General features: G+C 43.5%; 2 protein-coding genes across 4 annotated transcripts; one reads left to right on the forward strand and one right to left on the reverse strand.

Annotated features, from left to right (window-relative positions):
* The first annotated feature begins 1,690 nt into the window (after positions 1-1,690).
* LOC119169101 (uncharacterized) lies at positions 1,691-8,112 on the forward strand. Its single transcript, XM_075886444.1, has 4 exons — positions 1,691-2,146; positions 2,228-2,353; positions 3,806-3,912; positions 6,088-8,112. Exons 1-3 carry the CDS (start codon positions 1,989-1,991, stop codon positions 3,894-3,896), a joined length of 375 nt encoding a protein of 124 aa, XP_075742559.1. The 5' UTR covers positions 1,691-1,988; the 3' UTR covers positions 3,897-3,912; positions 6,088-8,112.
* On the reverse strand, positions 3,914-9,918 carry LOC119169099 (uncharacterized). Of its 3 annotated transcripts, none has more exons than XM_037420192.2 (6): positions 9,682-9,918; positions 7,140-7,172; positions 6,076-6,162; positions 5,826-5,870; positions 5,673-5,714; positions 3,914-5,081 (listed from the first exon to the last, which is right to left on the reverse strand). In XM_037420192.2, exons 1-6 carry the CDS (start codon positions 9,779-9,781, stop codon positions 4,963-4,965), a joined length of 426 nt encoding a protein of 141 aa, XP_037276089.2. In that variant the 5' UTR covers positions 9,782-9,918; the 3' UTR covers positions 3,914-4,962. The 3 variants fall into 3 exon arrangements, with proteins under 3 accessions (XP_037276089.2, XP_075742558.1, XP_075742557.1); XM_075886443.1 differs by having other exon boundaries at positions 6,076-6,177; XM_075886442.1 differs by lacking the exon at positions 9,682-9,918 and adding an exon at positions 7,580-7,655.
* Between the last annotated feature and the right edge of the window lie 2,541 nt (positions 9,919-12,459).

Consider the following 12,459-nt stretch of genomic DNA (forward strand, 5'->3'; position numbering starts at 1 on the left):
TGATTCATATTGCCTGAGGGCAGCTCTTCTGGACCGGTCTCCAGGCCAACATATCGCGCTTTGCTTTCTGTCGTCTGTTGATGCATACGTCCCAAAATGTCCTCTGGCTGTTTCTGTTTTTGAACAAACTCGTCGTGGTGTCGTTCCGCAATCAGCTTCTCTGCCCCCTGGACATCAAAGAGGTCGCCTGCAGTAGCTTTTACTCTGCGCCTATCCGCTGTTTCCACACTTCCTAAAACTATTTAGTTAATTTCTGCATTCGTGACTGGTACTGCACTACAAAGTCTGGTCTCAGCAGCTTTCTGCATGACTTCTTTGGCTCATAATTCAAGTTTTTGCGATGTCGGTGCTTCACGGAAAACAGGAACTAAAGTTCCGTTGTCTTGGTCGCACTATTGCTGTGTTCCCGTTCGCAGTTCCTTTTCTTTTCTCGCAACAGTGATCGCAACTCGTTCATCTTGGCTGCCAGAGAAGCTGCCTGCTCCATGATCCTCTTAACTTGAGTTTCACATGCTGCAGCTTCTTCCTCATATATGAGCCGCTTCTTGTGATAGTATATTGCCTCCGTGTGGGCCTTCACTTTAGAGAGGATGGACGGCGTCTGAGCAAGCGCACTCGTAACATGGCCTTCAAAAGTTCCACTCAGTATGATATAGCCAAGAGAGCTTCTAAGTTTTTGACTAGCAACTGCCATTGTTTTACGTGGCTTCCGCGTCTTTGCAATGTTGACACTTGCGTATATATTTTGTTGGTTCCCACTCTCTTTGGTGGCGTTTTGGTGCAAGTTCAAGATAGTCTTCCGTTGGTCACACGTGCTTGTGGAATGTCGATCTTTGCACTTTGAACACGATATTGTTAGTTGACAGTCGCATGCCCTGTGGCCGGTTGTGATACATCGGAAGCACCGTTTATCGCACGAAATCACTTGCTTCTGCGCCAGTGACTTGTCGGTGAGATATGCTTCTGTGTATTGCTGTCATTTTGTGCGAAACACCCAAATCTCTCTCAGGCCTTTAAAATCTTTAGAGAAGAATACATGAAGTCAGCTGATCCCAGCTGTGGATTCGGGCTTGCTGGTTCGAAGAAGGTTGCCCACCACTGCCTCGTCTGTGGCTCTCCTTGTAGTAGCTCTTCTCAAGGATTTCTATTCTGATTTAAAGGAGCTTCAGTAGACCATCACGAATGATCAGCAGCATGGTCCGTAACCTCTTGTGCGGCACAGGTACGGAGGTAGAGAACTGCGATGTCTAGTGGCAGTGCCCTCAGTATGATGTGGCAGAGCATCGACGAAAATGAAGACCGCTGCACACTCAGTGACTCCAGCCCTCGGATATTACCACACATTTCATCATGGAAATCTCGGAGGGCTCTTACGTCACTGAACAATTGAACAGAAGTCAGTTGCTGAAAATTATTTCCGCTCCTCGCTTCCTCGCAGGTCTTGTCAACGAAGTGTTTCTGCAGCATGTATAGAGCATTTTTGTAACTTGTTTTAGTAGTTGTATGACGAGCCGCCACTGGAAAACGTCCCCTTTCAGAAACTGTCGCAAAAAAAGCCGCGTCTGTGCGGAATGCACCGAACAATAAAGCGAAAGCCAGAAGAGCAGGCTTTCAGTCTTTTCTAAATACTCATTGGGTAACTGCTGCAAGCACACTTGCTGGGTACCCACTACGGCATCAATAATTAAGGTTGGTGCACACCGGCGACTAGCCGCGGTCGCGCGACCATTTGCGACTGGCGACCAAACTGCGAGCGACGTTCACACCGGCAAGGATTCATGCGAGCGACCGGAAGTCGCAAACCCGGAGAGTCACGTACAGATCTCGTTATCAACGAGAACTTGGGCGACCGGCGACGATCAGCTGATCAGATACGGAGCCCGCTGAGCGCGATGCGTTTGTTTTTGACGGCTGTGTTTGCGTAGCGTTCTCCCGGCAGCATCATAGACTTCGAGTCGAGTAATGAAGAAGAGGTTGTGGCGGTGCTGATGTGCTCAGCCAACGTGTCAGCGCTGGCAGCACGAAAACGTTCAAAGCAAGCAAGGCGGTGGTGGGTGAGACCGTCCCTTCGCTCGCGAGAAGTGGCTGGCCACACAGGGCGTCTGCTTCCCGACTTGCGCTCGCACGACGAGGAGTATTTCCGAGAGTAAGTTTATGGTTGTTTTACGTGCTTATAAGATAGTGCATAACATGTTATCTCATTCTTTTTTTTTTTTTTGGCGGTTAGCTTCATGCGGATGCCGCCACGAACGTTCGACACTTTGCTCGAACTGCTGCACCCCGCAATATCCAAGCAGGACACAAACCACCGGCCTACAATTTCGGCGCACGACTGCCTGGCCATGACCATTAGGTAAGAGCGTGTGGTTTGAAGATTAATATGCTGTGGCTTGTGGCGGCGCTTCGCTTGTAAGGAAGTTTCGCTTGGGTGGATAGAACGAATTGCATTTATGACGTATGCGGGCTCGATGGTGCAGTCGTTACTGCGGTCGGCAGTTTAGGCGTAAATGAGGGGTTTGATTACGGCCGTATCGATCGCCTTTAGGTGGAGGCGAAATGCACTTAAGTTGGCGCGTTTGTTGCGCACGTACGTTAAGAATCTCAGGTGGTGAATATTTCAAAACCATCTGTTGTGGCTTATTGCGTAATCAGTACGTGGTTTCCGCTTGTAAAATCACAGAAAATGGGATTCTGCGCTACACAATGACATTACATTGTGGACGTGTCAGTTCCCGTTTTCTGTTATCCTGATGCACAGGTACTATATAGAGCGCAATTATGATGTTATAAAATAAGTGAAACACAATCCTCAGCTTTGCGAGTACAATTATGCACAAATTTTTAGGACAAATTGATGTGCTGTTCAAGGCACTCAAAGAGTATGCATGCCAAAAATATTTTTCAGCATCGAGGAGGGAGGAGGTTCAACCAACCACCCTTTATGTATCTGCATGCACGACGGTGTGTGTTTGCACAAGTACACATGCGAAATTTCTCACAAACATGACCAGCGTTTAACCCCTGCACCTTGCTACAATTTTACGTATGTTCTGTTAAATTGACAGTGACACAATACACTGTGGACAGTAGCGCAGTGGCAATACATATTGTGGACGGTAGCACATTGTGTGAAAGCAATTTAAACAATAGACTTGAGTGATGTACGTTTTGCGAAATAGGTTCTCCTTGAATTTACAGCTTTTCAGAAATCCATGCTAAGCAAATTGCTACAGGTACGTTTAGGTTGCCCTTCTTCAACCTGAGTAATATGAGCACGTACGCTCTTCCATGAAAAGGTTGATGCATGCTTATGATTCGCCAAAATGTGTAGGCACAGAAATATTCACTGCATATACGACAGCTTGCGGAGTGCACAAGCAGTGCTACTGTTCGCGACCAGTCGCAAATGGTCGCGCGACCGCTCCTAGTTGCCGGTGTGCACCAGCCCTAAATAGGTTTAACTGTACAGCGCAATCGTGCTCTCAAAAGTGCACAATGGTTTTGTCCAAATGCGAGCAGTTGCTGACCTTGGCTGTCATGGAACTTGACATATCGAAATTTCTAAAGTTAGTCAGTAAATATGCATTCTATCAGAAGCTGTGATGATGCCGTAGAAAATAGACAGCAGAGGTAGCGCTCATTAATACATAAAAATGAGGAACACTTTGGCAATGTAGCGTCATGACTATCACACTGAAATGCAACTATGCGTGAGATTTTCAAGCTCAGCATGCTCCTTTTACAGTGTGTGTCTTCCATCATGGCTGTGCCGACAGAAATTTCACATGGCACTTATGCGTTTTAGGTATGCCAAGGAAGTGCGAGATAAATTGGCGCACTACTTCGTCATAGACGGTCAGGTGCCTTGGCAGGACAAAGTGGTGAACAGCACTTGAGGCGTACAAGGTGAAGGTGGGTTGTAAATGCATTTTATTGCTTACAGAACTTATGTACATAGCATCTTCTTAAGCTAAACAAACAAGAAAAAAATCACCCGTGACACAACAGATACATTACAGGGAAAACTGTCATGTCCAAATATAATCATGAAAACACAAAAATAAATCATTCATGTTAAAATATTTGGGTTATTGCACGGTTATCACTATAATTATCACAGAAATAAGTTGCCCTAAAGGGGTCATGACACCCAATTTTCAACCATAATGTGTGTTGTATGAGCTGATTCTTGTATGTTCACATACAAGCTGGCAAAATTCAAGCGATTTGGTCAAGCTGCTAATTTTTAATCGCATAGTTTTATAAACGAGCTAGTCGCCTGACAGTTGGGCAATACTGACGCACTCACTATCCATGACATCACGAACCGCTTGCTCGACAAGCTGCTGCACAGTGTGCAATCTGGCAGACGGTCGTGTTCCGTCATCAACTGCGCTTGCAATCAAATTTTTTCGCATTGTTGAACTCTCCACTAAACCTAAATGACTTCCAGGGGTCGAAACATGGCTACTGTGTCAGCAATGTAGCGCTGGTACTTGCAGCAAATAATTTCGGATGTCAAAATGGGTCCTGTGAATGTGCAATGCGTATACCATTTGCCATTGCTCCTTCGGCTTGTGACGTCTCGCATGCCATGACAAAATGGCGGTCACTTGTGGTAGGTTGAGTTTTAGGAGCCGAGCACTTCTAGGGCATATTTTTGATTAAAATGATCTCTTAAGGCCCCTTTTCACACGTGTACTAGCACATTTTACTCTGTAGTTTTGTTTTTTGCTGACAACCGTCAATTGTTGAGTGACCAGTCATGACCCCTTTAAGTTGAGACTAGAAAAGTGAACACAAGATAAAAAAAGATGGGTGTCATTGACATTATATAAACACTTCAATTTGCTTCACTGCTCTGATGCAATTTTGCCTCTGCTTCACACAGCATAAGTTCTACTGCATGCATTACATCTTGTGCAATGTGCACTGGTAGCTCTCTGAGGCGTGCATCGGTACCTAGAGGGAAGAAACCAATGTTATCTTTTTTGATGACCCCCTTGTTTGCTCTGATGTGTTCAAGGTGCTCCATGCACGCTTGCGCCACAGCTTCATGGCTTGTGCCCTCTCCTGCATTGCTGCAAAGCAAGTGCGATCTGCGATTCATGCATATGAATGCTTTAAGGTTGCACTGTTACTTCGTGAAGCACCATTTAGCAAAAAAAAACTGTGTGAGAACGACAAGGTAGAAACAGAAGAAACAAGACAGAGCACTGACTTTCAACTGATGTTTGTGCTTTTCGGCACTAAGAAACAAAAAAATATAGAGGAACTGAAGCAAATTAAATAGCACACTTAAAAGATAAATGTGTCAATAGGGCATCTACCTCTCTGTGAGAAATAAATGGGCTTTTGATCTTTGAAACGGACACTCGTGTTTTGGGACAGGGTGCTGATGTTCTGATATTAACGCCTAAATATTACGGTAGTTACATGGGTTCTGTCTGCCTTAGTATAAATGTGCCCACAATAAAAACATCAGTTTAAAGTCAGTGCTCTATCCTGTTTTTTCTGTTTCTACCTTGTCGTTCTCACACTCTTTTTTGTTACTATGTCTGTGTACCAACTTGACCGAGCGTTAACCTTAAGTTTTGTATTTTGTAGCATGCGCAGGATTGTTAGAAAAAAATCTGCAAGTTTATCCTCTAAGAGTCAGCGGTATATCTCACCTAGCGCCCTCGCAGGTCCGTTGTCGTCTTGACGAGCGTGACCTGCAGTGAATTATACATATTGCTTAAATGTACAGAAAGAGATCCTTTTCGAAAAGTTGTGATTGTGATCTCTTGCCAGGAGTACCTAAAATAATTTTTTCGTTTACACACCGTTTTGATGGTGGCTGCTCTCTTGAGGTGGTTGCTGAAGCATCACTGCAGAAGGAGGCAGTATTATTATACAACTTATAAAGTGTTACTATTGCATGCAGCAGAATCTGGTGTCAAAACATTAGGCACTTTCTTCAAGTGTGCTAGAACATGAAGAAGGTTACAAAACATGTTTTTAAGATTTAATAGATTGGCTATCTATGCATACCCTTTATTTGTCATTACTTAGGTGGATTCATAATGGTTTTACTCATTGCTGCAGGTGTCGACACCAGTCTCCTCAGCCGTATCAGGGGTACGTTCCGGTTCCGCTGCATGGCTTGGCCGAGGCGGTGATCTGCAGTGATGAAAACTTCTCTCTATGTATTTGATGATGCCACTAGTACATGAACAGTTTTAGGTATTCTTCGGGAGTTAAAATGCCATTATGATTTCACTCAACACGAGGTTTATTTTACACTTGCGTTAGCTCTTGATTGAGCACTGCTGTATGGAAGGTGTGCATACAGAAGTTTAATGTGCCTATTATGTTAATAAAATTCTATGTAGGTTGCGCATCTAAATGAGAACAAGAGATATTGTCACGGAGATGAAGTAAAGGTAGAGGAAGAACTCAAGCAGCTGATAAGCACGTGAGGGTGTTAATCAGCCATTGTGAATCTTGCCTGTGGGTTTTCCCCTGTAAACGCATTTTGTACAAAAGTCTCTAACCCCGTAACAATATCTCACTGGCTATGTGAATGAAATTTATACAGTCAATCCTAAATGGCTGTGCAAACGATGTGTCTGATGAAACTGTGCCTGCTGTCATTATGTTTCTTGAACACATGCTACATACGACTTTTGCAGCATCATTTTACTGCTAGGAATGAGTGAATGCTTCACATTATTCAGCTCACTTGTATTGCAATCAGCACTGGGCACTTGTTCATAACGAATTGACATGAATGTGTTGCCAGTGTATGCAGATAATGCATTAGTTTGCTTAATTGCGGCCTGTCGCTGATGAATACTTTGCTTTTTCAGAAATATTTGACGTTGTACAATAACCACATTCACACAGAAACAAGGCCTGTGCCCTCATGTATTCCTGTGTGCTTTTGTTCAGTGATGAGTGCTGAATGTATTTAAAAAGATGCAGTGGTTTGGGCAAGCTAACGACCTGAACACCGTTTTTCAAGCACGCTTGTATTTTTCATAATTTTGCAAAGTACAATCACCTAGTAATAAAAAATAATGTTTCTGGGTTGAAGTCCATGCGTGTACAGCTTCAAGTGCATGCACATGGTACTGAAAATTTTTGTGCATGCTCACCTCTCGTTAGCCTCTTCTGCTGTGATGTGGCTGCTGCAAGAGAACATGCAATATGTGATTCTGTCAGTTCTATTGTTTGCATTTTTAGAGCATTTTCACTGTTTTGCTACAATATAAGTACTTATGCTTCATTCTTGTAATGAATATGTGCAATGCTTGTCTATGAACAGCCTCATGACACATGCAATAAGCGATCTCTTTAGATTTTTAGATTTTGTATTAAGCCTTCCTTCTTTTGGTAAATGAGAGCCGAGAATGACACAGAAAGTACACTCAATTCTCTCATTCTTACTGTTCTGTCTTCAATATTCTGTTTTGTGAAGCTGTCCATGTGTTACTTGTACGGTATGCTATACTTTTTGTGTTGTGCTGATGCATTGTGCTATGCTAACCAAAACATTTCATTTTCTGTTCAATGGAGGGTAAGCATTATTCATTACCTTTGGTCAATGGCACTCATGTTGCACAGTACCCTAGAATGATGCACAGAGTTATTCTTCGTAGCTGTAGCCACAATTACTCGACATCAAATCAGCCCATTGCCACCATGTTCATGATCACATGCATGCCCACTGTGAATTACCTCTTGGGACTTCTATGTTTATGTGCAGTGTACTTATGTGTATTGATATGTGTGTATTTATGTGTATGTATAACAGTCACGTGAATTAAATCAACTTTTTTTTGTTTAGTACTCAATAGTCAACTAATATTGAACTTCAGCCACAGGCTCAGATTCTCCTTCCATTAATTTAAGCATAGCCTCAAAATGGGGCCATTTTATTGTTGGAATGTCGGCTGCTCCGGCTCCACTTCTTTGTCTTTCACGTATGTCTTGTTGTTTGCTTTTGAAGATATCACGCAGGTTCTTAAATCGTTTCTCAACAAGGACACCTGAAAACAAAACCCTTGCTGTAAGAATGTATTGTGCATACTGTATTGCTGATAAATTTTCTACTTTATTTCAGCACAATTGTGAGCGGTCTTTATTTTCTTTGCCCAGATCATTTCGGCTGCAGCACCCTAGAAATCTGAATATTGGGCATCAAAATGAATCGGATGCCATCTAAACTTAAGTATTGGTAGGGGCTTAAACATTGCAAAATCTCTGCCCATGATTTAGGGAACCTGCAGCCGAGGGTTCCAGAAATGCCGCCCACCTAGTGTTTTCGACCGTCCACCTACATGTGCACGACATCACAGCTGACGCAATGATTAGTTGCGCAAAGAGTTATGTACACTGTTTCTTGAAGGTAAGCATGTCTGCCAAGCTATTGTAGCAAAGAGGCTGTTTATACCTTCGGCAATTGAAGTTCACTTGCAAAAAGTCTATTTCATGAACCAGCACATGATGTCTTTATCACCTTCAGAGTGAAACTTTCTAAGCATTACTGCATTGTGCAAAACTCCACAGGTGAGTATATACCATTGGTATCGGCCAAGCGAAACTGTCGTGTACAGCGGGAGCGATTGTTGTCAAACAAAAGCAAACATGTTAAACAACTTGAAAAGAAGAATGAAACTAACTAGAGCAAGATGACAATTTTTGAGAGAAAGAAATGCAACAAACATAATATATGACTCAAAGTGTAACATAGAGAGAGCTAGAGGAAGGAAATTATAAGAAAATAAAGGGACCAAAACATGAAAACATACCAACACATAGAAGCAGACATGAAAAATTGACTTTAAAATATAGGAACAAAGAAAACAAACAAAAATGAAGCACAGTTGGAAGCGGAGAGATATAACCTCTGGGAATAAAGGAATAATCGAAATATAAAGGCACCAACAGACAAAAACACAGGAGAGAAAAGCAACAGTTGTGAAGAAATGAGGATTAGATATGGGCCACATTACAGAGGAATAAATTCCCCCATCTGTGCTTTCCTTCAGTGTTCGCCCAGCCCCTAGAACACTACCATATCTTTTTTTTTTTTTACGATTGCATGTCATTTGGCATCAACAGCATGTCTGACTCCCAAATCCGGACATTTGAGAGTGCTGCTAAACATGTTTTGTATGTCTTAATTACACGCTCCTCTATGGAGTGCACAAAATGCGCTCAAAGCAGAAGCTACTTTGCATTCTTTTTTAAAACAGCACAACTGCAATGCATAGGCAGAATTAAAGCGTAACACCCTCCCCCCCTCCCTCACCGCGCACTAGATATTATGCATTGCAAATGCCGCACGTTCACAAAAGCACACATTCCCTTGGCCAGACGATGACGTACAAACACAGCAAGGAGCATGCGCTAGGTGAGTTGGCAACTGCGAGCAGTATTTCGAACGTCTGAGCTTTATTATCAGCTATACAATGTTCTGTCATGTCGATTTCGATGTTAAACTCGGAAAGTCGCGAGAACAAACGTGCACACAACTGCGCTCGCATACATCACAGTCAATACATCTCATGCAAACTAAAACCTTGCAGTACAAATACCAATATTTTCATTGTTCATTCATTGGCAACGCCAGCCATGCAGTACACACCTGTTCTTGCTTATATAGCTACTGAAACAAAAAATCTCGGTACTTACTCGACATGCCGAACATGCTTCCGATCTCTGCCCAAGCCCGGTCCTTCTTTGTCCGGTCTTTAAAAGAAGGGTGCCGCTTGTCATACAGATATGGGTACATTTTAATCGCGTCGATGAGGAGCTCGGCCGAGTACTTAAAGCTGGCCGTGGTGGCATTCGTCTGATGCGAGGAAAAATCCACGGAGGAACGTACGTGTCGTTCGTACCTCACGGCAGTAGGCAAGCGCAACGAGAAAAAAAAAAAAATAACATACGAGGTGGCCGGATGTAAACAAAGGCTGACGTCACTTCTGGTCTTCGCTGATTGGTTAAAGTGTTTTGCGACTGCAGTCGCGCGACCAAAAAATTGGTCAGGAAGCGACTGGCCAAAACAGTCGCTTTGCGACCGTTTGCGACCGTTTGCGACCGTTCGCGACTGCTTGCGACCAGTCGCAAATGGTCGCGCGACCGCGGCTAGTCGCCGGTGTGCACCAGCCTTTAAAGTTAGTGCATAGTAGACCAGCATTCACTATGCTAATTTTTGTCACTTTGCTGAGAAGCATTGTATCCGCTAAACACTTGCAAAGAATTTCGTGCCAATTCTTCTTGAAGTTGCTGACGAGGATGAGGAACTATATGCCTGATCTTGGTATGCATCACAGTTATTAGGCGATTAAAAACAAGTTGTTGTAATCGGTAGGAGCATCGAACGACCCACTCGTTACGCTATTCACATTGTGGGACGCCTTGATTTTCTTTTGTTGTTCTGAAACTCTTTATTACTTCTATTAACGCGATTCCTTTCCCTACATCAAACATGCCTAAGGCAAGTTAGCGAACAAGTCCCAAGCACCGGCCTGCCTCATTGTTAGAATAATGGGCTAGAAAGCAGCAGATCCGGGTCCAAGTCCCACTGCGTCCTTAGTACTAGTTCTTTTTTTTTTTCGCGATAGTGGTTACGGACAGCGGCGGCGTCGGAAAACTACGGCACCATGCGTGAACGGAGTTTTGATCACATAACAGCATTCGCTGTCATAATGAAATTCTCCTTCTTGGTCAGAGCGGTATTGCTGTAGACAATCTAGACAAACTGCTTGCAGAACTCCGTCCATTCAGATATTCCCAAGAAGGGTGCCATTGTGAGCTTTGGTAGCCTGGCTCCCATCCTGTCACATAGAATAGCGATTGTATGGGTAGCCCTCACCGACTTATCTTCTGCTTGCCTACTCTAAGTGCGTTTCTGCCTGCTTAGAAGCTCGGGTTGGGCACGCGTCGCGTTGTTCTTGCACTCCAGTACGGTATCGTACTCGGCTTTGAAGTCCTCGTCAGAGATGAAACTCTCCGATTCAGCGTTGATTTTCTTCAGCTCGCCGTTATTGGTTTTCATTCTCTCGTATATGGGAACGAGCTGCTCCTGCGTCGCGGAGTCGTTCCTCGTTGCCGTTCCGGCGTTTCAGAGATCGTCATGAACTCCGCTTCGCCTTGATCTTCATGTATTCCAGGTTGCTAGTAGCAGTCGGTTGGTCGATCCCAAGTCGACCGGCATCATAATTTGTGGGATATGTTGTGGAGTAGCAGTGGAAAGACTTGATTCCGTCGAAGTAGTTAAAAGAAGCTTTCATTTACCCTGAAGAGGGCATGAAGACACTGCTACTACTGAGATGTCATAGTATCTCTTCTAGTCCTTTTTGGCGCTTCATCTTCTGACAGTTCGGCAGCAGTTGTGATGAAATCAACACTATCTATCTATCTATCTATCTATCTATCTATCTATCTATCTATCTATCTATCTATCTATCTATCTATCTATCTATCTATCTATCTATCTATCTATCTATCTATCTATCTATCTATCTATCTATCTATCTATCTATCTATCTATCTATCTATCTATCTATCTATCTATCTATCTATCTATCTATCTATCTATCTATCTATCTATCTATCTAATGGTGTGATAACTTTCCTAGGGCACTATGCAGAATCGGCCGAGTTTCGTGAAACTTAGGATATTCCCGAGCTCTGAGAGCCAACTGTGCAAAAAAGTCAAATTGACACCCCAGCACGCTGCGTTTCATTGGTTACGGTGGAACTTGTAATCACGTCAAGGACGGTCGACTGAGTTGGGTGGTGTTTTCAAACTAGAGGCATCTTGTTTCATATATCTGTCGTTCTACCGAGTGCAGAAGTGCACCCACGCAACAGAAGTGCCAGAAACGTTTAGTGATGCCATTTTTTATAAGTATGAAGTGTTTAATTTAATTTTCAAGCTTTTAGTGGCTGCAATAAGCCTGTTTTGGAACAATCAGCATGGTGACCTCTGAGATCAATACCGGCAGAGCGTCTTACAATATTGCGACCGCAGCCTATTTTGAGGTCAGGTGTTAATTGTCACGGTCAGCTGTACAATCTAGTGGGATGTTAGGCCAGGCTGTGCGTGTCGTCTTTGTTGTCATTGCCCGGTGGCACCCGAATCCGTGTGGCCGGATCATGAGCTGTTTGGCTGGACGGTACACCCGGCTAGTTAGGCCAGTACATGCTATGAACGCGCTAATCACGCCAAGTCATGCTAAGGCCGAGGTAATTCTGCCACATCTTAAGAAGACCGTGCTGATGAAGCCATGTAAAGCAAGAACAGGACTAACTAAAGCATGCTAGTTGATGAACATACTACGCAATGGTAATTAACGTCACGTTAACTATAAACAGGCTAAGTAAAACAATGCCCTACTAATAAGACGACAATTATTCTCCTGCTAATCAGCGTTAGTTTCATAGCTTTAAACTGATCATGGTCTC

The sequence above is a fragment of the Rhipicephalus microplus genome, chromosome 2 (assembly GCF_043290135.1).
Source record: "Rhipicephalus microplus isolate Deutch F79 chromosome 2, USDA_Rmic, whole genome shotgun sequence".
In the NCBI taxonomy this organism is placed as follows: domain Eukaryota; kingdom Metazoa; phylum Arthropoda; class Arachnida; order Ixodida; family Ixodidae; genus Rhipicephalus; species Rhipicephalus microplus.